At 55.0% G+C, this 22,978-nt stretch overlaps 2 protein-coding genes across 17 annotated transcripts in view; both read right to left on the bottom strand.

The window, feature by feature from the left end:
* Positions 1–8,980, bottom strand: part of TNRC6C (trinucleotide repeat containing adaptor 6C) — a 295,949-nt gene extending 286,969 nt beyond the window's left edge. Inside the window, 1 exon segment of the mRNA XM_050714356.1 lies at positions 8,937–8,980. The gene's annotated coding sequence lies outside the window, so the exon portion shown is untranslated.
* Positions 1–22,978, bottom strand: part of SEPTIN9 (septin 9) — a 174,274-nt gene that overhangs the window by 30,550 nt on the left and 120,746 nt on the right. For 12 of the 16 annotated variants that reach the window (XM_035561913.2, XM_050714360.1, XM_050714359.1 and 9 more), the window contains 6 exons: positions 21,515–21,632; positions 19,523–19,618; positions 18,586–18,682; positions 17,272–17,323; positions 16,293–16,424; positions 14,083–14,312 (listed from right to left, as the gene is read on the bottom strand). In XM_035561913.2, the coding sequence (XP_035417806.1) occupies positions 14,258–14,312; positions 16,293–16,424; positions 17,272–17,323; positions 18,586–18,682; positions 19,523–19,618; positions 21,515–21,632 (550 nt within the window). In that variant the 3' untranslated portion in view covers positions 14,083–14,257. Of the gene's footprint in view, positions 1–9,118; positions 9,256–10,877; positions 10,897–14,082; positions 16,425–17,271; positions 17,324–18,585; positions 18,683–19,522; positions 19,619–21,514; positions 21,633–22,978 lie in introns of those variants that run through there. The other 4 variants (XM_035561910.1, XM_035561914.2, XR_007708973.1 and 1 more) reach the window with 3 other exon arrangements.

Here is a 22,978-nt window from a genome sequence, read left to right as displayed (position 1 = left end):
AGGGGGTTTGCAGCAGTGCTTAAGCATCAGCTCTGCACCATCTGATCGGTGGAGGCACCAAACAAAAACCTGCTCAGACTCCTTAGGAGGCAGAGCCGCCGAGCTGGAGCTGCTCCAAGCCCTCTCCTGGCTCAGAGAGGCTCACGGCCACGTCCCCATGTCCCACCCCAGCCCCCCTCCTGGCCCCAGCATTGCAGAGAATTGGAACAATCCTGTTCTCACGTTGGGTTTTAATGACAGTCACAGATCCCGCCACATTAAGCCTCATCCTGGGAGAGGGATGCGGAGGGAGGAGAGTCATTAGCTTATCCCTGACGCCCTGCAAGGAAGAGGAGGAGGAGGAGTGGTTTCCTATGCTAATGCTGCGCAGGCTGAGCTCCCACCGATGCTTTCCTGTGCTCCAGAATAAATGAGACTTTCCTAATTCTTTCCCCACTGCAAATAAACAGACGGGGAGCCTGCACCATGCGGCTTGTACTGCCCTATTCATCACAGCATCCCAACTGTAGGTAGCAGTGATTACAGCTAATTATCGGCAATTACCACCACTGAGCTGGTAGGTGTGTTTCCCCGATAACTTTCAGCAGCTCCCAAACCTCTTCGAGGGCTTCTCCATGCTGGAAGAATGAAGGAAATGACTCTCCCCTCTGCTTGGCAGCCAGACCCCCCTCCCAAAACCTCTCGTCATCAGGCATCACAGTGCGATCATTAAAAAAAGAACAGGAAAAAACCCATCCCCATAAGCCCACAGCATCAGCGACGCACCGACAGGTTGACGGGAAACCTTTCTGCTTGGAATGACTCTTTTTGCCTTTTGCTCCTCAAAAGCTCCTGCAATCGAGCTCGGATCCCCTTGCCCCTCCTCAAGCATATAATTCAATTCATACAAAAAAAAACCCCACACAACAGAAAAGCGCATGTACAGTCGGCGCCTTTCCCGCATATAAAGTACCACAGCAGCGGGTGAGGGATGGACCCTTTGAGAAATTCGTATGCCAGCCTTCCCACTATAGTAATTTCATTCTGTCTTTGTAATTGTCTGATATTACATTGTTCCCTGCCGGAAGATTAATTAGCTAGTCTTACCCTCCAACATACCATCCCTCTGCAACCCTCAAGGAAGCTGGAGTGGTGCCAAGTCGCGCGGATTTGCTATTCTGGCTGGCAGCTGCTACTGTCGCTGCAAAAGCCTCCTTTTGTCCCCGAGCAGCAGTTGCTGTGCCAACTGACCCCCGCGGCCCCGGCCTGCCCGAAGCCACCGCCAAGGAGGTGGCCGAGGTTCAACGCCGCGGGCTGGGGGTGGGAAAAAAGGGCGGGGGGCAGAGAAGAGGAACGGAAAGGGGGGGGAAAAAATAGGAGAAAACGCAAAATAACAAAACAACACACCCAACCCCGACCACCCCCCACGCCCCAACCCTCTGCCTGGCATAATTACTCACGCTCGTTAAGCATGGCTGCATTGCGTATGCGAGTCACGCGGGACGGGCGCGCGTCGGGCTGCCGGAGCAGCGATGCCGCGGTCCTGCCTGGCAGTGGGCAGGGCGCCGTGGCACCCCGCGGCAGCGCGCACCCTCGGGGGGGACACCCGCCACCCCGTGCCCCCGGGGGGACACACAGCATCTGGCACCGACACACACCCCTGGCACCGAGCCCAGCTCAGCGTCACGGTGGGTTTGCAGCTTTTGTTCCCCCTCCACCTTCCCTCCCCGGGCACGGGTTGGGGAGTTCCGTCTTATGGTGCCCGGTGGATGGGATTTGCACGGGCATCAGCACACGCATCTGTTCAAAGATGGGGAGAAACCCCTAAAAATAGGAAGGTGTCCTTCTAACATCTAATTCACACCAGAAAGCTATACTGGCAAGCATGTCAGCTGCCTTTCCAGACCGCTCCAGAAGTCGTATTTGTTCTGTACTCCATGGATTGTATTCAGCCCTGTTTGTCTGGTGCTCTGCGTGTACCTCCTGAAAGCACCACGGCAGCCCACATTGCCGGTTTGTTGCCTGTTTTGCCCAGCCATGCTGTGCAGCTGCCCTGGGTGGCTTTGCAGCCACAGTCCCCATCAAGGCCATGGGACAAGGTCGGAAAGAGGCACCAGGAGTGCCTACAGGTCATGGTTAAAGGGAAAAAAAATAAAGGAAAGGGCAGCCCAGCAGTGGCAGCTATGAGCAGAGAAGGTTGGACTGGATCCTTTACATCCCGGCACACAGCCTTACCATCCCATGCACCAAGACCCCAGGACCAACCCCACAGAAGCAGCACCTTGTGCTCTGCTTCCCTTCCCTCACCACACAAAAATGGCCAATTCGGGATGTTTTATCCTGGGCAGCCGCAGATCACCTTTCCCCAAACATTCACAGACCAGCCTCAGAGGGACGGGGACACATTTTCTCAGCACAGACTCTGCACTAGTGGGCAGGAAACCAGGTTGAAACTGGGCATTACGGGGCTGCAGAAAACAACCCCACACCATCCCAGGGGCTAATTAAACTCCTTGACAAGGCCACCAGCTCTGGACCACCTCAGCGCCCGCCTGCGCCGACAGCCCCCCTCCCCGGGTGCTACGGAAACAGGAATTAAGCGGTGATGAATGCGGCGTTAATTAATTAAGAGAAGACGTGCACAAAGTGGGTGGGAGGCGGGGGTCCTGGTGCTGCAGACATCACCCGAGGAGGGGCCGCCGCACGTTTGTTCCTCAGTGCCTTTGCTCGCCAGAAGGCACCGCAGCACCCGGCCGTCCGCCGGGACACACGGAGCAGGAGCAGCGCCCGCGGCTCTGCGCCGCCATCTTCTCTCACCACAGAGGCCGAATACCACATCGACTCCGCACACCCCAAAATGGCCGCTCAGAAGGGGCTCACTCGGGAGAGGTTAGTGGTGAAGCTTGGAGCGAGTGACACCGGGGGACTGGAATGTTCTGGTTTGTGCGTGGAGGTTGTCTGCACACAGTTAGCTAAAACATTAAGCTTCTTAACTGAAGGCAGCAAAGCACAATGCTTAGGTTTGGTTTGCATTCTGCACTCCCATTCACCACACATCACCCAGAGAAAAAGGTCGTGGCCATGATTACAGACAGTTTGGTCTCTGAGAAGGGGAAAAATGGTTAAAATCTGCAAGTGACAGCGGTGGCCAGTGCTAATTGCCACGCACAGCCTCCACACAAAGCTGCCAGGTCACATACAGGCTACAGCACCCCCGTGCAGCTCAGAGGTGAGCTTTGGGTTCATGCTCAGCAGTACCAGCTGGCCAGACCCTGACCTGGAACACGATCTCGGTGTGGGACCCAGATTTGCCAGGCCTTGCTCAGCTGGTAGCAGAGCCCACGTATGACAGTGAGCGCTCAGCACCACGGCTTTCCCAAATGCAGGCCAGTCCCAAATCTCCTGCTCCAGAGATGCTCCGGGCATCACCAGGGCGCCCTGCCAGGTATCCCAGATCTGGGAGCTGACTGCTTTCTTCCTCCTCCCATTTTACACGCCCACCCCAGGACTGTGACCTAAAGGTACGGCAATGCCCAAATCCACTCCATGGATTCGTCTCTGGTTTTGGGGCATGGTCTCCAAGTGTCCCTGGCCCCAGCTATGCCATGCTGGTGTTCAACCTCACCTCCCGTGGGGCTTTGCTCAGAGCTTCTCCTCCATGCAGGCCCCACCCGAAGGAGCTCAGTCCTGAGCCCAGCAGGGTCTCAGAGGTGGTTTATGGGATCCCCATTAAATGCTGGGCTGCACACTCAGGACCTTGAGATATTTCTCCAACCCAGAGTCATTACCTTCACAGACTAGCTTTTTGGGATCCTCCAGGGACAGAACTTCCCTGTGCATTTCCCAATATGCCAGAAAAGGTCTTCCAACTCACACCATCCTCCCCTATGCTCTGGTTTTAAAACCACTTTTTCCTGCTATAGAAAGGAGATACAGGGCACCGCTGCACCAGCAACCTGGCTGTTACTCCTTCTCCTGACTGCCTCCCTAACTCTCACCCAGAGCATGTTATTTATATAACATCTTTTAACACTGATGTTTTCAACACACTTTTTCTTTAACCACTTGCATTTAAAGTAAAAATGCCAACTTATATGAGTGACTGCCCTCATTACAGTCCCAGTCCTCCAGCTAATTAAAGCCTGTTAGCTTTGGCTTATACACCAGGATGCCTAAATCCAAAATACACAAGACTGCCAAGTTACTTTGCAAACAAATGCTTGCCTTGAAGAAAGAACCCAGCATTACCCAACTCACTTCTTTGACCTTACAATAACCCTTACTTGCAAGGTATGTTAGTCTGCAGAGAAGGAAAGCTACAACTTGTCCTCCTCAAAAGGAAATTGTTAAGAAATCAAAGATAAAACCAGGAGGTAAGCAAAGAGAAAGAAGACAGATCTCCAGAAAAAAGAGGAACAGCCAGAAGTCTCAGGACTGCTTATTTAGCAAAGTCACAAATAAAGGCGACTAAGGGTGTACAAAAGAAACAGCAGGATATGAAGGTGGGAACGGTCCTCCTACCAGCCCTCCTGACAGCACCAGCACATCTGAAGGCAGCAGGTTTAAAACTGATTAAAAAAGGAAAAGCCTTATGCAAACTTAATGCATAATTAACCTGACAAACGCACTCACAGAAGATATTATTGAGGTCATGAGAGCATTAGAGCCACAAAAACAACTCCACTGTTATATGAAGAATGAGAACATCCACTGTTAAATTATTTGAATACTCATCTAATGAAAAGGATAAAACCTTCTGCATCCTAACTAGGAAAAGCCTCCTCTCCAGGAGGATCATAGGTTTCTTGTATCTTCCGCCATAGCATCTGATGGCCAGAAAGGTGAACATGGGCTGGATGAGCCCCTCTCCAAGACTCTCTGTCCAGGTCAGGTCTCTAGTAGAGACTATAGGAGTGACTTTTATACCTTGGCACCGACATCCAAGTGGGAGACAAATCATCCTCACTGCCTTTGTGATGAGCTGAGAACCAGCCCTTCCATGCAGCAATTCATCTCACCCCAGGCAGATTGTCTCTGTAAGGTGCCAGTCCCAAGGTGTCCTGACCCCACAGCTGCTGCAGGTAGTACATGAGGATGGGACACACCTTGGGGTACTCCAGGCTGGGGCACACCGAGCCATACAGCTGACATGCCCCTTGAAATCAGTGGGCTGTAGGGTTTGGGGTATTTTAAATCCTTTTACAAGTCCATGCAAAGACACAGAAGTCTCACCCTCTTACACCTCTCCCAAAGCCCTGCAGTTTCCTCTGCCCCTTCCTTCAACACCAGCCTCAAGGCCTCACAGTGCGGGCACCCTTTGGACCCACCAAGATCTCGGGGCTGGCATTTGGGATCCCAAGACCCAAAATACCTTCCTGATGCCAGTTAAAAAGAAAAGTCTCCTGTTAGCCAACATCTGCAAGTGAAACACCCACAGGCCTTGCCCTCCTCTCAGCTCCTGGCTTGCTTACAACCAGAGCAGCTGTTTCACATTACCCACTTTTAAAACCTCATGCTAAATAAAAGTCTCTCGTGCCAAAAAAAATCCAGCAAGAGACAGACTTTGTGAAACATTTCAGAGACGAGAGCTGCCTCTCCCTAGATCTCTCTCAGGGGGATCATGACCCAAATGCCTGAGGCTCCCTTTGGAGAAAGCCAACGACAGCCTCTGGTGGTCGCAAAAAAACAGTTCTGCTCTCACTGCTCAGCACCCCAACACCTCAGGGCCCACCCTCCCTTGGGATTGCTGTGACACCCAGCACAAAACCAGACCTCTGGCACCCACAACAATCCACGTGCATCTGAAATACCTCCATGGTGCCAGAGGAGATGGAAGAGTCTGTTGTGATGGACTCACCAAGGCTGATCCCTCGTGTCCTGCCTGCCCCCAGGCCAGAGCTCCAGTATTTCCCCTGCACACATGCCTGGGGCACTGCCAGCAGCCCTGAGGGGCCCAGCAGGGCAGTGCCAGGCTCTGCCTTGCTGCTCCGAGCACTCTGAAAACAAATAGGGTTTCCAAATACTTCTTTTTACAGCTAATTTTATGGTATTTTGCTATTATAAGCTTGGGATACTGGTTACTTGCAGAAAACAAATACTTTGGAGGGGTAGGCTCCACCCTCCCAACGAGGGAGGCGGCCTCCCCAACACTTCTCAAAGGCCCCAGGGACAGGAATATTCCGGCTATTTGTGTGCCTGAACCCCAGCTCCGAGAGTAAGGTAAGCGTGTGGGCAGGGTGCTGCCTGTTATTTTTAAAGGAGGAGGGAGGCAGCTGTCATTTGTGTACCATGGAGGAGCCCTGAGACAAAACACAGCATCCGATGTTGCTCTATGTTACTGAAGGGGAAAATGGAGTGCTGGTGGTAGCCCCGTGCCTGAGATGCAGTTCCCCCATCTATTAAAAAGCAAGAAAGTCAACCCTTCCTCAGCTCACAGAAGTGTTTTAATTCACACAGAGAACCCCCAGCCAAGCCATTAGTGCTGGAGAGGATGAGGCCACTCGGCCCCCTTGTCCTGCCCCCTCGCAGTGAGTTACTGCCACCAGCTCCTCAAGGTGAAAGGCAAAAAGAGGAAGGTAACTTGGATTTCCATTATGCTGCTTTTGAAGTGACTTCTCACATGCATGCAGGACAGGGCAAACAACGCCATCACCAGGTCAGATTTAATTCCCTAGAGGAATGTGGAGCTTGGCCATCTTCTGCAGGCAATTCCCCTGTGATCTGTTGATTTCTCACCCCAGTCAGAATTAAAACCTCACCATGCCCAAGTTGGAGCTGTGACTGAATGCCAGTGACTGCCTGTATTGACAGCAGATCATTTGTGCTAAGTAACCCTGTAACACCAGCCCTACACCAAACTTCCTTCCAGTGCCAGCTCAGCACAGAAGAGAAAACTCAGGGCACATGGCTGCAGATCTTCCACAGGCATTTTACAACTGACTTTTGGCAAACTCCCCTGCTCAGTGCATCTTCCCTGGCTGTACCCCTTGTCCAGCCATGCAGCTGAGCATCCATCAGGGAACAGGAGGGAAGACATGGTCAGGGTCTCTCTGTGCAAGCTGCAAGCACCACTAATGCAGCCTCCCATCAAAGAGGAACCTGGCAGCACTACACTCCTCACCCTCTTATCAGAGGGACTTTAACTCACTGAGATCAAGGTCCCTTTCCTTACTCACTCACGAGAGCCAGGAGGAAGCCGCAGATATACTGTGAGCACTTAGGAGGAAAAACATTACAGCATCTAAAGGCACTTTAAATGATTTAGATACAAACTTGCCTGTAATAAGACATCTATTTTGGTTAATCTCTTAGTTGCAAATCTTGAGACTCTTGAACCTGCCTCAGGCTACTGTCAGCAGCACTTCATTTAACACTGCTTATTGGGAATAACTGCTATTTCCCACTGTAACCTCCAAACCTCTTAAAGTCTTATTGCTTTGCCCAAATATACTTGCCTTGAGGATACAGCGGGTTTTTCTCACTAAGAACTGTTAAGATGATTTGAACACGCTGAATCAGAAGAGACCGTTTCCCAGACAAAGCAGCCAAGGCTCAGAACATCTTTCCTGCAATATTTAGGGAGCAATGCTTCTTTGAGCGCTGGCTGGGGTTACAAAGCCGAACGGCTGCAGTTCGATCGCTCATCACAAGCGGAGGAGCGCAGGAGATGGGCATATGTTAGGTGACAGTCCCTCGCCCTCTCCATCCCACCCAAAGCACATTGTAGAGACACAGGCGCACTCAGTGCCACCAGCTGGTGGAAGCTCAGCCATGTTCCTGCAGAGGATCTGGTGCTGCTCCCCTCCACCAGCCCCACCGCTAACCTGGCCCGGCTTGGATCTGCTCAGCAGGCTTAATTTAAGCACAACCATTCACACTGCAGGCAGCTGGATCCCCAGAATAAGTAGCAGGGACTATATGGACAGACTACCACAGCTCCAACCCCAAATAACTGATGGGAAGCACAGGAACCCTGCAGCAGGGGTGATGGCCACGCTACCTGAAGACACAGGGAGCATTAAGTGACCAATTTGTCCCCGGCAGCGACATACCCCAGGCAAGAGTGACAGCAAACAGAGATACAAGAGCCCTCTGAGCACATAATTTCAATACAGTACCTACAGCTATAATATAGGATTTTCCAGGTCCGTGCCCAGGGTATCCAGGCACCTCAGCAGTTTTGCAGGCCCCCAGACACAGTGCTGCAGCCCCCACCTTCTCTTTGTCCAGCAGGAAAGGCCTGGACACTGCTGTTTTGGCCCACTTGGTGGAGGACATGGGGTCCACAGCCCCCCAGAAAAGTCAGTGTGAAATACACGTCTATAAGGTGTGCTTAAATAGAAGCGGAGGCCTGAAGCTGTGGGGGCTCTGGCTACTAAAAGATCCCATCTGCCTTAGCCATCAGCACTCACTGCCCTCTCCTCCCTCTGTGTCCCTCTGGTCCCTGCTCCTGCTCTGGAGCTTGTCCTTAGTCTGAGCTCAGGCTGCAAGTAAGAGGCAATCAAGTACATTTAAAACAAGCACCTCTTTCTTCTTCTCCCCAAATATCCCACTTTATATGATCAGAACCAAACACCCCAAATCATTTAACTCCTCCTCAAGGTAAAGCACACGCAACAAGACACCGGCACAAAGCTGGCCCACCACCAGGCAAGTTATACTTGCATTTAAACCGAACAGACTGACTGAACACACCTTGCCACGTACAGCAGCTCCCAAACACAGCTCTGGATCCCTCACATGTTGCCAGTAGGACCCAGACATGCAGCCTGGCTCAACACCAATTCACTTCCCACCCAGCATTTAGCCCCACCACTTCTAAGAGCAAACAGCTGCTGCTTTTAAGCCCTCTGGGGACTTTAGGAGTGGAGCACCTGCACCAGCAGCTGATAGCACTTACTGCTCCTAACTGAAGCTAATTTTGCAGCAGGAGGGGGCACAACTGTGCAGCCACTCACCAGGTCGCCTCCAGTTCCTCTGGTCTCGCATGGTGACAGCAGGATGCGGGCAGGTGGCACTTGCTGCAGCACCCAGTGCCTCAGTGCCCAGCAAGCAGCAGGAGCAGGGGAGCATCGTGGTGGCCCTGCAGGTGCAGGAGGCTCGGAGGATTTGTCCCCACACCCCTCGCTGTTGCACAAACCTTGTCTTTGTGCTGTCTCTCCGGCAACGCTTGCATGACCCGAAGCGCTTTATGACATCGCAGCGGCGTTCATCCTGCCAAGGGTCACGTCGCAGATACTCCAAAGCTGACGTCCGTGCTCTGGCACCGTAGCTTAGCTGATGGTAGGGAAAAACAAACAAACAAACAGTTTTAATCAGCTCTCTCCTGCAGCAAGGAACACAAAGCATGTGCTGCACTCTGCTAAAAATAAAAGAGAAGCCGCACTGAGGCGGGTTGGTGGCAGGACCAGAGCCCCCAGAGCAGTGGGACGTGGGGCAGCACCTGCCCTCTGCTCCTGCGCTGCAGAAGTGCTCAGAAAAGGCAAAGACCATCCATCACCCATCCCACCTGTGGTGGGGAAAGGAGCCCTCACTGTGGGTTTGGGGGAAGGAGCAGCGAGGAGGTGGCAGGATGGGGCCCTGTTTGGGTGCACATCCACGTTTCTGCCCATAGACACCCTGCCCAAAGGCGCCAGCAGCTGTGGCACAACCCATCCCTGCCCTCCAGCTGCAGCCCCCTTGCTGGGAACGCTCCCCAGCACCCCTCACCCATGAGCAGGGGAGAACACCATCAGCGATGCCAATTCCACCTCCTTCCCAGTGCTCCGCACCTTTACCCATCAGATGGCTTTCTCCTCTGCTAGCTAAGCTCCCTTCCCTTTTGGAGAGCTTCAGAAGTCATTTGCAGACATCTCAGCTTTCTCAGTAATTCTTTTCCTTATTAAATATTGCTAATGGAAGATTTTTAGACTCTCTGCCATACATCCCCTTTCTGTTCTAGTGTAAATTTTCATCAGTCTTCCCTCTTCCTTCTGTTCAAGTCTTTAAAAAAAATAAATTACTGGAATAAAAAGGAAAGCACAAAATAATTGAAAGGAGCGGCTAAAAACAGAAGGGAAGGGAAGCCGAAGAAAGTTAATGTGATCGAAAGGTTCAATAAAATCAGAGGAAAGACGGAAAAATCCTGTTTTCTAACAAAATGGATGATGAAGAGGGCCTTTTTTCAGCTAAGTATTTTTGCCATGAAAAATGTCAACAGGCTGTAATTGCAGTGCAGGCCCGGTGCAGTGTCCTGCTCGGTTTCTGCTCTGTGCAGACACATCGGCACCGCTGAGCACGGTGCACGCAAAGCCCCCGCAGCGCAGGGGGACACTGCCTTGGGCTGCTTGGGGGGACATCTCCTGTCCTTTCAGCCTCATCCAAAAGCTTTTCTGCTGATGCTTTCCAAACCTAACCGGTAAAATCTTGGCTGATTGCTTGTGGGAAAAGTTTTCCAGCTGGAGGCGGCCTAAAGGCTGGTGGTTTCAGAGAGCGCTGCGCAGAGACCGGGAGGTGGGTGCGCAGCCGGAGCTCTTGCAGCCTGTTCTCAGCATCATAATGAGCACATTCATGATTAATGAAAATGTTTATCCCCGTGACCCGCCGTAGCAAGTTAATATTTAATCCAAAGCCCACGTGAAACCCCAACCTGGCTCCTCATCTACCTCCTCGTCTCGCTGGAGCTCTCAGCGCTGTGAGCTGCCCCGAGGTTGGGCTCTCTGGGGCTGACCTGGGAGCCACCTGGGCTTTGCCTGGCTTCCCGCATGAGTCCCACACCTTTTGATCCTGTAACTGCCGCCACTTGGGACCTACAAGGTTCCTCAGCTAATCCGGGAGAGCCGGTGCTTTGTAACTCCTCTCACTTTGATATTCAAGGCGAAGCCGGACAGCCCACACATGAGAAGGCAGGCTTCCCTTTCTTCCCAGGCTTAATTTCATCTGCAAATTAAACATATTGAGACAGTTATTTATAGAGGAGTGCCCTGACCCTCCCAGGAGGGCCGTGGAGCCTTCGGTGTGTAATTTGGCTTTAGGAACATGGTTTGAATCCAGGCTTTCTGCTGCGGCAGAGAGGAGAAGGGCAGGGAGGGGCCAAGGGCTGAGGTGGTGCCCAGTGGGGCAGGAGCACACGAGGGGATGAAGGCTCCTTGAGCCGCCCGTCCTTGCCCTCAGCAAGGCTATTTCAGGACGTAGTTCATCCAGGCTACAGGTTTTACATCTAAAATAAGGTCCACCAACTTTGTCAGCGAGGGCTTCCAGCTGTGGTGGACAAAATGAAGCCACAAGATTCCTGCTTGCTGCAGGGACGTATCCTGCTTCTGTGCATGGGGGAGCTGCTGGGGGCTATAGGGGTGGTGCAGGGGACCAAAACCTGCAGGAGAAATGGTTCCAGTAGTTATATGAAGGGGGAATTTGGTACATTACCATGTGCTGCGGGGTATGTCTTTAAGCTTCAGTAAACTTTTGGAGTCCCTGGGAAGTAACGTGCCTTTGATGGAAGCACAACTTCTGAAATTGCAGTTTTTAGCTTAGCTGGGTAGTGTTAATGAGAAAATATTGTGGGCTGCAGGTGGAAGTCTCCTGAATCCCATAAGTTAGAAATAAATTACTCTGTTTTCCTAAATGAAGCAGCGCAGCGCAATGCTGCTCCTCCATCAGGCTGCCGGTGAGAATTACCAATTTGTGCAGGACCAGACAGCGCTCAGCCAGGTAAAGACAAAGCAAAGCACAGCAGAGAGCTACAGACTCGGATTTGCTGGGGACAAGGAGGAAAGCCTTCTGCTCTGGCTTTGAGAAGGAGCAGCAGTGGGGTGGTGCGAGGGGGCAGCAGGGATGGGTGGACAGACGAATCCTTCCCACTGCAGCCAGAGCAGAGATGATCAAAAACCTCAGGCTCCCAACTGCAGTGCAGCAGCCTCACGGTAATTAGAGCTGGAGAAAGGCAGCTCTGCATATGCCTGCTGCAGAGCGGCTTGCACATCAAACGGCGGAGTTTCCCATGAGGACAGGTCCCACGTCGCTGCGATGGGGTTTTGATGAGCACCACGGCTCGGCGTGGAAGTTACAGTCCAGGAGAGCCCCTTGGCAGCAGCTCAGGCTGCGCGGGTGACGCATCCCGATGATGGGATGCCGTGGGCGAAGGTGCCCAGCCTCTTGGGTAGCAAAGGCTCGTCCGAAAGGACCTTGAGCACTGCTGCCCACCCTTGGACTACCACCCAGAGAGGGTTTATCCATCCCTGAACAGCTCTTCAATGAAGTTACTAATGAGGGAGATGGATGAGTACAACACCGGTTATTGCGTGCTGCAGGTGAGCGATAAATCTGGGTGCCGATGCCTGGGATCAGTCAGGAGCAGGTGAGAGCAAGGCAGAGGAGGGAAGAGCAGTACTGTGGGTAAATCCGTGTGCTTCTGGAGGTGATTACCGTCCGAGTAATTAGTTTTAAATCAGGCAGATGTTTTGGGGACTACTCGCTACGAGCTGCTTTAATTATTTATACTCCCTTTCACTCTTATGATCTGTAGGCAGCCTCTGCACAAGATGCTCGCGGGGTCGGCTGGACCAGGAGCACCCCAGCCGGGCACCCGTCCCCCGCTGTGCCACCCGGCCATGCTCGCATCCCTGTCCCCCCCGGTGACACTCGGCCGTGCTTGGGTCCCCCCGGCTCTGCAAAGCGAATGGGAGCGAGTGCCCGTCACTGCAGAAAGCCCTGCTCCGCTTGGTAATTAAACCCTCATTCATCTTCATTTCCCTCGTTTGCTGAGGCGAGGCCACTCAATAAGCTGTTAGTGCAAGGCCCTCTGTCAGCCACGGCATCGTTAGGCGAACGTCCCTCTGAGACAGCCGGGGATGTGCAAACAGCCCCTTACTGACTGCTCTGCCCCAAACCTCCCCAGCCGCCGCTCCTGGGACGCCCCTGGGGAGAGGGGGCGATTTCACCACGGCGAACCCTTCCCCGAGCTGGGGTTTTGCTGTGGCACCCCACAGCCCCCTGCTCCTGCAGCCCATCGGGTCATCGTGGCTCTCCCCTGCTCCAGAGCCTCAGAGCACCTGGGAGCCATCCCCGCAAGCCCACCTCCGACCCCAGGAGCCCTTCCCTTGGGCTAAACAAAGCTGCCCCTAGTGCTGAGCAGGGACCTTTGCCCGGCCGCCCCTCGCCACGGTGAGAAACCATTTCTCGGTCCCAAAAAGCGCCCACCCCGGTGCAGCCTCTGCCTCATCCCCTCCATGGCCATGGGCAGCCACTGGCATTGAGGAAGGCTGCAAAAAGCTGACACCGGTGCTGGAAAAACGTGCTGTGGGGGGGACAGCTGCTGCAGACTTGTCCAGAAGCCAAGCCCCCGGCCCATGCTTGCAATCACTACAATCACATGGTGATTTTTTTTCCCCCCTAAGAGCTTTTTGCTCTGGTTACGGCAGCGAGGACTCCCCAGCCCCATCCCGGAGGAGCCGGGGCTGCGAGGAGCCTGAGCCAAAGCCACCACGAGCTGCAGGGCTTCACTTGGCAATAAAAAAAGGGCAGCACTTGGGCTGAGTTTCGCACTCGGGCAACAGGGGGCCCACCGACAAGGTACTGCACACCTCCCTGGATGCCGTACACGACGGTCTGATTTCCCCTGCTCTGAATCCCAGGTGCCAGCACAAAAAACAGCTCCATAAAGGCGGTCCTGCACCCTACACGCCCACAGGGAGCCCAACCCAGCCCAAAGCAAGGAGCCTTCTGTCCTGTTGGTCTTGTCTGCATGCAGTTCAATCACCTCGAGGAGAAAAAAACACAATAGGTGCATAAATACAGATTAAAGCCCCAGACAGGTCGATGTCTTGCCTGGGACACTGGGGAAGACCATGGCTTTCAGCAGGCTCGGGGTGATGCCAGCTTCCAAGGGCACCCCTGCCTCCCCACGGTGCTCAGCACCGGTAGCTCCACCCTTTGGTACAGCAACCGGGCCAGAAAGCCAAGGGAGGAAGAGTCGAAGGGATGAGCAATAAATAAAACCTTCACCCCAAATTGGGCACAGCCCTTTCAGCCTCTCCTCTCCCCCCCAGCCCTGCAGGATCCGTGCAGTACCAATCCCATCCCAGCTGGGGACATCCCCAAAAACCAGACATTTCCAAACAAGCCTCCTTCTATTTGCATTCGAAACATTTATTTTGGGAAATACATATTAAACACTATTATTTATACAAAAATGGACTAAATTTGTCATAATGCTTATAACCCCCAAAAGGCCATTTTAATAGATCTGGATGAAGGTTTTTTTTTTTATTGTATTATTTTCTTTTTTTTCTTCAAAAAAAAATCAGGTTACAAAGGAGAAAGCGGCGTGTCTTGCTTGGCCCAGCTTGAGATATCGACTAGAGGAAAAACAAAAAGTTGAAGATGACATTTGCAGAAGTGCCTCACACAAGAGATTTTTCTCCCCCTTAATAGTCTTTTTAACACTTGAAATATATATACTTTTTTTCAGTTAATACATTTTGTTTGTTTTTGCTAAAATATAGCAAGTCAGCAAGTACATAACTGTTCCTCCCCAGCAGCTCAGCAGACCTCCCGCGTGCTGCTGCGGAGGGGAAAACACGAGTTGGGGGAGAGCGGAGCCTCTGTGCGACACGCACCCTGCGCCACGGCCACAGCGTCCCCGGGGCAGCACGGAGCTGGGCACGGCCCGGGGATGGCCCCGAGCACCCCTCTGGCTGCCCACGGGGGGCGATGTGTGGGGAAAACCTGCAAATCCCCCCCCCGAGCACAACGTTTGGGCATCCTGAGCAGGGCGAGCACAACCCCTCTCCTCTCCTTCTGCCCCCGTGATGAAGCTGCCGGCTCTGCCCTGCGGCGGGGCCACTGGGTGGGCTCCGCGGGTGTCCCCCGGCACCGGGGGCACGCTGCCCTCTTAGCACATGCCAAAAAAAAGGGTGATTCGTGTAAAGTTTCGTCCCTTAGAGAGGGGAGCGGAAACTGACGGAGCTGACAACAGAAAGGCAGGCGGGGCAGAAGGGCTGCAGAGCTCTGCTCCAAGACCACCCGCTCACAAGCCACGCGGTGTTGTTTAACACCCGTGCAGGGTCTTTTTTACTGCAGACCCACGGAAACACGAGGCACACGGGGACAGAGCTGAAAGGAGAGTGCCCAGGGCAGGGGGGGGGCCGCAGCAGCCCTCCCCAGGGCCGGGGCTGTGCATGTGGGCATGCGGGGCTCAGTCCGATACGGGCACGGTCCCCTTGCACAAGGGCTAGGCATATCGAGGAGCGTGTTACGCACATACACATCACACAGGGGATGCAAAAAAAAAACACAAAAAAAAAAACCTAGCGGCCTCCTCTGTCTTATGGAAAAGCCCGATAATGACAAGGGTCAGACAGGACAAACCTCTGCTCCCCACCGCCGCTTTGCAGAGACGTTCTGCTCTCAGCCCCCTTCAGACAAAGAAACTTTGAGCCTTCAATGGCATAAAACACCCCACCGAATTAAAAATAAATATACAAGGCTTCCCAGGAACTCAGCCATACCTATGGTCCAAGTGAGAGGGGAAAAGGAGTCTCTGCAAAGCGCTGCAGCTCGGGGAAGCATTTTCCAGGCTGCGAAGACGGCCAGCGTGAGCCCCCCCGCCCCCCGGTTCCACTATTGCAAGGTAACAGTCCTAAAAGGCACTTCTCCCAGAGCGGGCAGCTCTGCCGGGCCACGGGTAACCCCTAAAGGCTCCCAGGTTATTGCGTGTAGGCAGGGTGGGGGGGCTGGGTCGGGGCTGGCTGCTCCTGGAGGACTGCGGAGGGCTCGTGAGGAGGAAGAGGAGGAGGAGGAGGAGGCAGGAGACAAGGATGTCACCGTCTTGCTCTCTTCATACCACCGTACCTTGCTTCTGGAGGCTACATTCACACGGAGAAACCCTTGCCTTCAATGGACGGAGAAGAAAAATGGCAAAGCCACAGGGCAGAGGTACTCGGCCTTTGGCAAATGCCCCCTGGGGACAACCACGGAGGGGGCAGGAGACCCCTGCCCCGCTGCCCTACCCCTAAATCCCACAGCTTTGGGGCAGCGGGAGGAGGCTGCCCCATTAGGCTGGAGGACAGCGAGAGCCCGACCCCAGCGGGGGACGGTCCCCAGCCCGACTGCCCCCTCCTGCCTGACGGGGCTGAGACGGAAACCCGTGCCACGAGGCGGGGGGACGAGCGGCCACCCCACTGCACGACAGCTGGTTATTTGGTCAGTTAACATTGGCGGGGGGTTGGGGGGAAGGAGGGACAGTGGCAGAGGATTTATATAAAAATAAAGGGGGAAGAGGGGAGAAATAGCGAGCGTGAGCGAGCGAGGTCCTGGCTACAGAGCGAGACGGTTACATTTCGTTAGCCACCAGCTCCTTGTCGGTCACGCCGTTGGAGAGCGAGCTCTGGCCCTCGTTCAGCCTCTTCACCCTGTAGGCTTCGAAGTGGATGTTGCTGGTGATGTCCTTTATGTTCTGCATGTGTGTCCTGCACCAAGAGAGACAAGGGGCGATCACAGGGCGCTGGGGGCACAGGGCAGGTTTGCCCAGCACCAGCCCCAGCTGCCACCTCGCACCCCTCACCCTCTGCTTTCCAGCCCAAACGACCCCAGCCCCTTCTCTGGTTCCTGGCACATCTTCAGGGTGTGGGATGGAAGCAAAGGCAACAATGAGAAACTGAGACCTGAACCCTTTGCACATACCGACAGCCCGTGCTCTGGTATGCAGGGAGCCCTTGCTGTACGACACCCTCCTGGGAAGATCCCAGTCCTACAAATCCCTGGGGTCAGGCTTTGAAGCCCTGCACAGCTCTGCCAGCAGCAGCTCCACATGCAGGGCAGCCAAATTGAGGACACCAACGTCCCCTCCAGCCAGCCAAGGGGCTCAGCCCCCTGCTCCCCCCAGCAGGGACACCCAGACCTCACCATAGCACGATCCTGCGATGCAAGAGGGTGATGCTTTGGGACTGGGAACCGTGCACCAGGGAGGAAGTGGGGCTGGTGAGGGGTCACCAGGGCAGAAATGCCCCTCAGGTGCTCCAGGCAGGTGGGCTGCAGCCACACCGCATGCTGCCAGCAAGCTGGGAGCCTGTCCCAACCCATCCCTGCTCCTCTCCAACCTTTTCTCAGCACCCTAGGTGAGCAAAGCCCTCTGCAGCCACATCCCTTTGTGTGGGGCCATCCCACAGCGGGGCTGCAGCAGCGCGGAGGGCTGGGATGGGAGCACGGTGGGATGGAGGGGAGCAAAGCAGCGGCTGCGTCCCAGCGGGGCTCTCCCCTTTCTCTGGATGCTACCCAGTCACTGAAGGCTCCGGGGAGCGGCACGGCCCTACTGACCTGATGAGGAGGTCCCGCAGGTAGGCGAACTCACAGTGTGTCGTGTTCTCCACTGCGAGGGGGAGAGAGGGAGAGAAACCCATCAGTGCACAGCCAGGGCACGAGTGGCAACCAGCCAGGGGAGGGAGAGTGCAATGGGGCTTCACCGGGGCGTGGGGAGCTGAGACAGGGACCCAGCCCAAGGGCGACATGTGCAGGACTCTCAGGAGTCCTCTTTGCTGCTGTAAGGCCAGCGATTTACCCACCGACCCGCCCAGCTCAGCACGACCGCGTGCTAACAGGGCTTAGAGCAAGGAGTAGTGTTTGCAAGAGGCTGGGGGGAAAAAGCAAGGGGTGCTGCTCCACCACAATTAATGACAGCCAGCAGTTTGCTAGGCGTTTGAATTTAGAATCTCAACTGCCTTTTTTGATTTTTTTTTTTTGAACAGAATGCAGAAATCCCAAGAGAACAAGTAACACTGTTCTGCAAAGGCTGCCCACGGGCACGCTGGCTCCTTGTGTGGCATCTGCCTTCGGCACGGGGAGACTGACACAGAAGGCAATGCGTGTTTCTTAGCCCACCCTGAGCCCCATAAACTCAGAACTTCCAAGGACAGAGCACAAGAGGGCAGCAGAGATTTAAAATACACTGATTTTCCTGGCATCTTTGTTAATTAAGCAATCCTTCAACGAGGGATTCCTATAAAAGAGAATCATAAATGAGAGAAATCTGTCAAATGAAGGGGAGGAAGGCAGAGGGGTGGCACCAGTCAGCTGGCTGCCCAAAGCCAGGCACCTGGAAACGTGCTGATGGGCTGCAGCCATAAGCCTTCGCCTAGCTTTTAAACTCTGATTTAAAATGGTGGGAGGAGGAGAAAAAAAAATAAAAAGGAAGACATTGATGGGATGAAGATAGAAGAAGGATGAGATCCCACAAGGGCACCACGAAATGCATGGAGGAGGGTGCAGAGACCTACGGATGGTGGGGAAGGCTCTAATATGGGCTAGAGAAAGAGACCTCAGCACTGAACTTGTCTGCCCTCAAATCCAGCCGCCAGGCATTTAATAGTGTGAGAAGCAGGAGCCTGGCCAGAGGGGGAGACAAGACACCGAGAACTGCCCCCTCAGACACTCAGCTGCCCCCAGAGCCACACAAAGCCAAAGGACCTCAGCACAGAACTGGCCAAGTTATTTCCAGTCCCCAAAGACTGGGGAGGTGACTTTCCCGGAGGAGCAGGGAAGCTCTGTGTACACCTTGATTTCCACTGCTGCTTTTGGACCTTCAGCCAGGGCAGGGAGTCGGGCTGAGGAGGTGGGGAAACAAGGGCAAGCTACCTTCAATGGTGCCCCACTTGGTCTTCCTTCCAAGGATTCTTCTTCCGTTAACCTGGTACTCCTGGTCGCTGCCCACCACCGCAAACGGGATCATTTCCTGAGGAAAGAGAAAAACAAGGTCACGTTTTCCTCCCGAAAAACCAGTCAGGAATCCAAGCTGGTGAGCAAAGTCCTGGGTCAGGCTGTTTTCGGAAGAGACCTCCATGGGATGGACCAGCCTGTCCCTGATGCTCCTGAGCAGCGCTGCCTGCCAGGAACCTGGGCAGCCCAGGACCAGGGCAGCAGCATCCCCCACACACGCCCAGTCCAAAACCAGCACCAAACCCGTGCAGCCCAGCACCTCGTTGGCAGGCACCAGCATCCAGAGGAAGGTACCGTGGTGCTTCCCCAAGAACCACCCCAAAATCCAGCAACCCGGGGCTTGGTCACTCCCTGATCCGAGGTGCTGTCTTTGTACTTTGGAGTCCCTAATTTTTTTTATTTTTCTTCCTTGATTTTGCCCAACCCAATTTTCCAAGCTAGGAAGTTGTTCGCTATTTCCTGCAGCAAGGAATTCACCTCAACAGAAGCAGAGCAGGCTGCGGGCAGATTCTCTCCAGCCGCCAGGAAGGGGGCTCCCCGTGCTGCAGTGGGCATTCCCTGCACCTGGGGGGGCACAAAGCCCCCAGACCTCCCTGCCTGCTGCTTACTGAGGGCACGTTAAGATACAGAGCTGGGGGAAAGAGCAACAACAGAGAGGCAGCCTTCCCCAGCTGCCTTTTTCAAACTCTTTCTGTCCCTGCTCTGAGCTCTGGCATGACCCCTGTGCAGGCGGTTGTAGGGCTCAGCACCTTCAGAAAGAAAACAGACACTTGGGAAGAGGACCCCGCGACATCCCAGGCGCTCGGAGCTGCAGCCCCCCACCCGAGCACATTTAACTTCGACGCCAGGCACTAACCCTGAATTTCTCATTCACTAGCCGATCTTCAGAGTCTTCATCAAACTCCTTCTGCGGGTACACGTCGATCCCATTGGCGAGAAGATCGGCTGTGATCTGGGAGGGGAGGAGCAGGGGACACGTGAAGACAGGCAGAGGAGCTGCACTCCCACCACAGCACTGCCCCAGCCCCTGCAGGAGGCTCTCAGGAGCAAGCCTGCAGGGCACAGCAATGCCCAGGCACCGTTATCTTCCCCCCCTCTCCCAAATATTGCCCACCTGGGGGACAGGGACCTGCGTTTAACTGCCACACACCTCCAAGTGCCTGCCCGGTAAGGTCTGCAGGAACCTGGTGCCAAGACAGGCTGAGAGGGAGATGCAGGTATATGAGCTGGGCTTTGTGTTGGCATTTAACAGTACAAAAATACAGGTTGCACCAAGCAATGGGAACACAGCTGCCAGGCATGCGGTGCTGGCCCTCACGTTGTTTTTTTGGCACTTGCTGCCCTGCCTGGAAAGGTTTCACAGCAGTGCCTGCTCTGAGCGGCCAGGGACACAACAGCCTGGAGTGGTCTCCAGGACATTGTCTCTGTGCAGGGTAAAGAGGCGCTGAGATCCGAGTCCTGGGAGGTTAGGGTTAGGGTTAGAGGTAGGGTGAGGCTTAGCTCAGGTCAGCACCAGGAGCACAGAGGCTCAGCCTTGAACAAAGCTGCAAACCCAAACCCACTACCATGCGACTGCTCCGTCGCTTGCTATGGCCATCTACTCCTCCACAGCAGTCTGCACTGCAGGCTGGCAAGGAAAGCATATCCAGGCCAGAGAAACCCCAAACCAGTCCCCAGACACACACCTGCTGGGGATGGCCCCTATTTTATGGGAACATCCCAGCAAAGCCAGCTCCACGGGGTGTTGGACTCCATTTGACCAACTCCGTGCCGCACTGGCATCAGGTTGACGCAGTGCCACGCAGCCCGAGGCAACTCCTCACCTCCTACACTCTCCATCACCATCCATCCCTAAAGCTGTCATTTTGGCAAGACCACCCCTTTCTTTTTATTTCACTCCCTGCCCAGAGGGGAGATGTGCTGGACCCCAGCAAGCACTAAGAAGCGGAGGCCGGTCAGGTTGACCCCGTCCCGTTGTGGGTCTGCGGGTCGGTACCAGGCTGCAGGACCCGACTCCTGGCCATCTCCTCCCTGCCCTACAGCACCCAGTGCCCGAACCATCTGCATCGCACCGGGGTAGTCGGGGAATGCTGTTTGAGTGACCAGCTTTGGTGAAACCTGGCCTGTTCCTGCTCAGAAATGCGATTCTGGCTCACAGAGCAATGAGCCATGCGGTGCCCAGGGGCTCGCTGATTTTTGCAGCGAGTGCTGAGGCCGTCGCGGCCTCAGCCACGCCACCGCTTACAGCGCTGTGTGTGTAGCCCCCCGCCGAGCCCCCAAGGGGCACCTCCAGCTCCCAGCAGCACCAGGCGTGCAGGAAGGGAAGCGAGCACACACCTTCGGTGGGCTCAGCCGCCCCTCCTTGGCTCCCCACCAACGCGATCAAGGGAATTTCATGGCTTGCTTCCCCATAAATCTTGCCTGGCTGAGCTCAGCAAACCCACCCGTTTTCGCCTGGTTACCGTATGGGCGCAGGATGTGGCACAGGGAGGGCTTTCTAGGCTGTGTGTGCAGCACCATCATATAACATATAACTGATCATATAACATTGGGAATAACCCAAGCCAGCCCAAAAACAACAACAACAACAACAACAACAAAGGAGGCAGGAGAAACAGGCCCCGAGACCACAAGCTCCAAACTTACTCCACGCTGACAACGGTCCAAGAGAAACACAAGGAAGCGTTTGGAGCGAGGGCCTTCCCTCCTGCCACATGGGATCGCTCAGGGCTGCAGCCGGAGGAATGCGCCGGGCTCCCAGCCAGGCGCTCGGCTTCCCAAAGCTGCCTGGGGAGAGGGGCAGGGGGAGCTGCGGAGCCCCGACAAGCACCCCCGGCCCCTTCCTTACCCTTTGCTTGAAGTAATCCCTCTCCTCCAGCGTTAGCGTGTCGGCTTTGGCAATCACCGGGACGATGTTGACCACCTTGCTCAGGCGTTTCATGAACTCGATGTCCAGCGGTCGGAGGCTGCAAAACACGGCAGGAAAAAAAGGGGCTCAGCCGGGGGAGCTGCAGCTGTCTCCCAGCAGAGAGAGAGCTTCAAAGGATGGACACGGAGGGGGAATCGTTTGCTTTCCGAGAGGAAAAGGAAAGACGTTTTCTTAAAAGCTTGGCTTGTAAGAGAGGGCTTTTTATCTTTACACGGCCACCGAGGACTGCAGGAAGTTGCCCAAAGCCACGCGTGTCCTTGGCAAAGCCAGGATGCAAGCACAGCACTGAAGCCTGCCTGCAGCACACATCGAGCTGGGGAGAGACCATGGTGCAAAACCTCCAGCCGTGCCCACGAGGACACGCTGGCCAGGGCCAGGCCAGCACGACAGGGACATGGCCACGGGTCACTATCCCTGCTCAGATTCACTCTTGCTCTGTCACACACGAGCCAAGATTTCATCCCTCATCCACTGGCTCGGATTAAAAAAAAGGCTCTGCTAATTCTCAAGCGGATCGCGCGGCACAGAAGAGATGCTGCTTGTTCCAGAGGGCAAAAAACGTCAGAAAAACTTCTACAACCAAAGTCTCAGCAGAGCAAAGCTGCGGCGATTGCACACCCGAGCCATCAGCCCCTGAAGAAATACTGCTGACAGCGCGGGCGCGACCCCCGGTGCCACGCTGCGCCTGGCCCTGACCCTTCCCTCTGCCCCTCGGTCCTTGCTGCTCCCTGGAGGTATTTTTATCGCTGGGGGATAACAAGCTGGCCAGACGAAAGCCTGCCTGGGGATGCCTCCGCCTGCTGCGGGTCCCCATCGGTGGCTCTGGAGGTGACAGGGACACGATGCCCACGTGAGAGCTGAGCAAATGTTGCTCAGAACCCGGGGAGAAACCCAAATAAATGGGGTGGTGACTTAAAATGCTCAGGTGCTCCCTGTGCAGGGGAGCACAGAGCAGAGGCCAGTGCCCGGGGGAGCCAAAAACGTGCTTAGAAGCAGGGAGAACAGGGCCAAGAGAGCACCTGCTGCCAGCATGCTCAAGCCAAACCCCACTGGGGTGGTCTCCTCAGGCCCTACGAAGGGCTCAGAGGCTCCCACAGACCCCACACGGCTCCCACAAACCCAGCGAGAGCCTCGCCAGCCCAAAGGGGAAGGGCTGATGCTGCTCCTCGGCAGTCCCCAGGCAGCATCTCCACCCCGCAAGGCCGCCCTTGCCTGGCCCCAGCACCGAGAGCCCCCCGCAGGGACACCCAGCCCGGAGAGACCCAGCACGGTGCGCCTGCCGATCCTAAAACCACAGCTCAAGGCTACTCCAGTGCAGACATCTGAGCCCGTCCCCGGCCAAACCCCATCTCCTCCCCGGGGCCGGGCACGCCCCGCACCTCG

Source organism: Cygnus atratus, chromosome 18 (genome assembly GCF_013377495.2).
Source record: "Cygnus atratus isolate AKBS03 ecotype Queensland, Australia chromosome 18, CAtr_DNAZoo_HiC_assembly, whole genome shotgun sequence".
NCBI lineage: Eukaryota > Metazoa > Chordata > Aves > Anseriformes > Anatidae > Cygnus > Cygnus atratus.
Note: the sequence above shows the minus strand (reverse complement) of the source record. Positions and strands in the feature narration are given on the sequence as shown.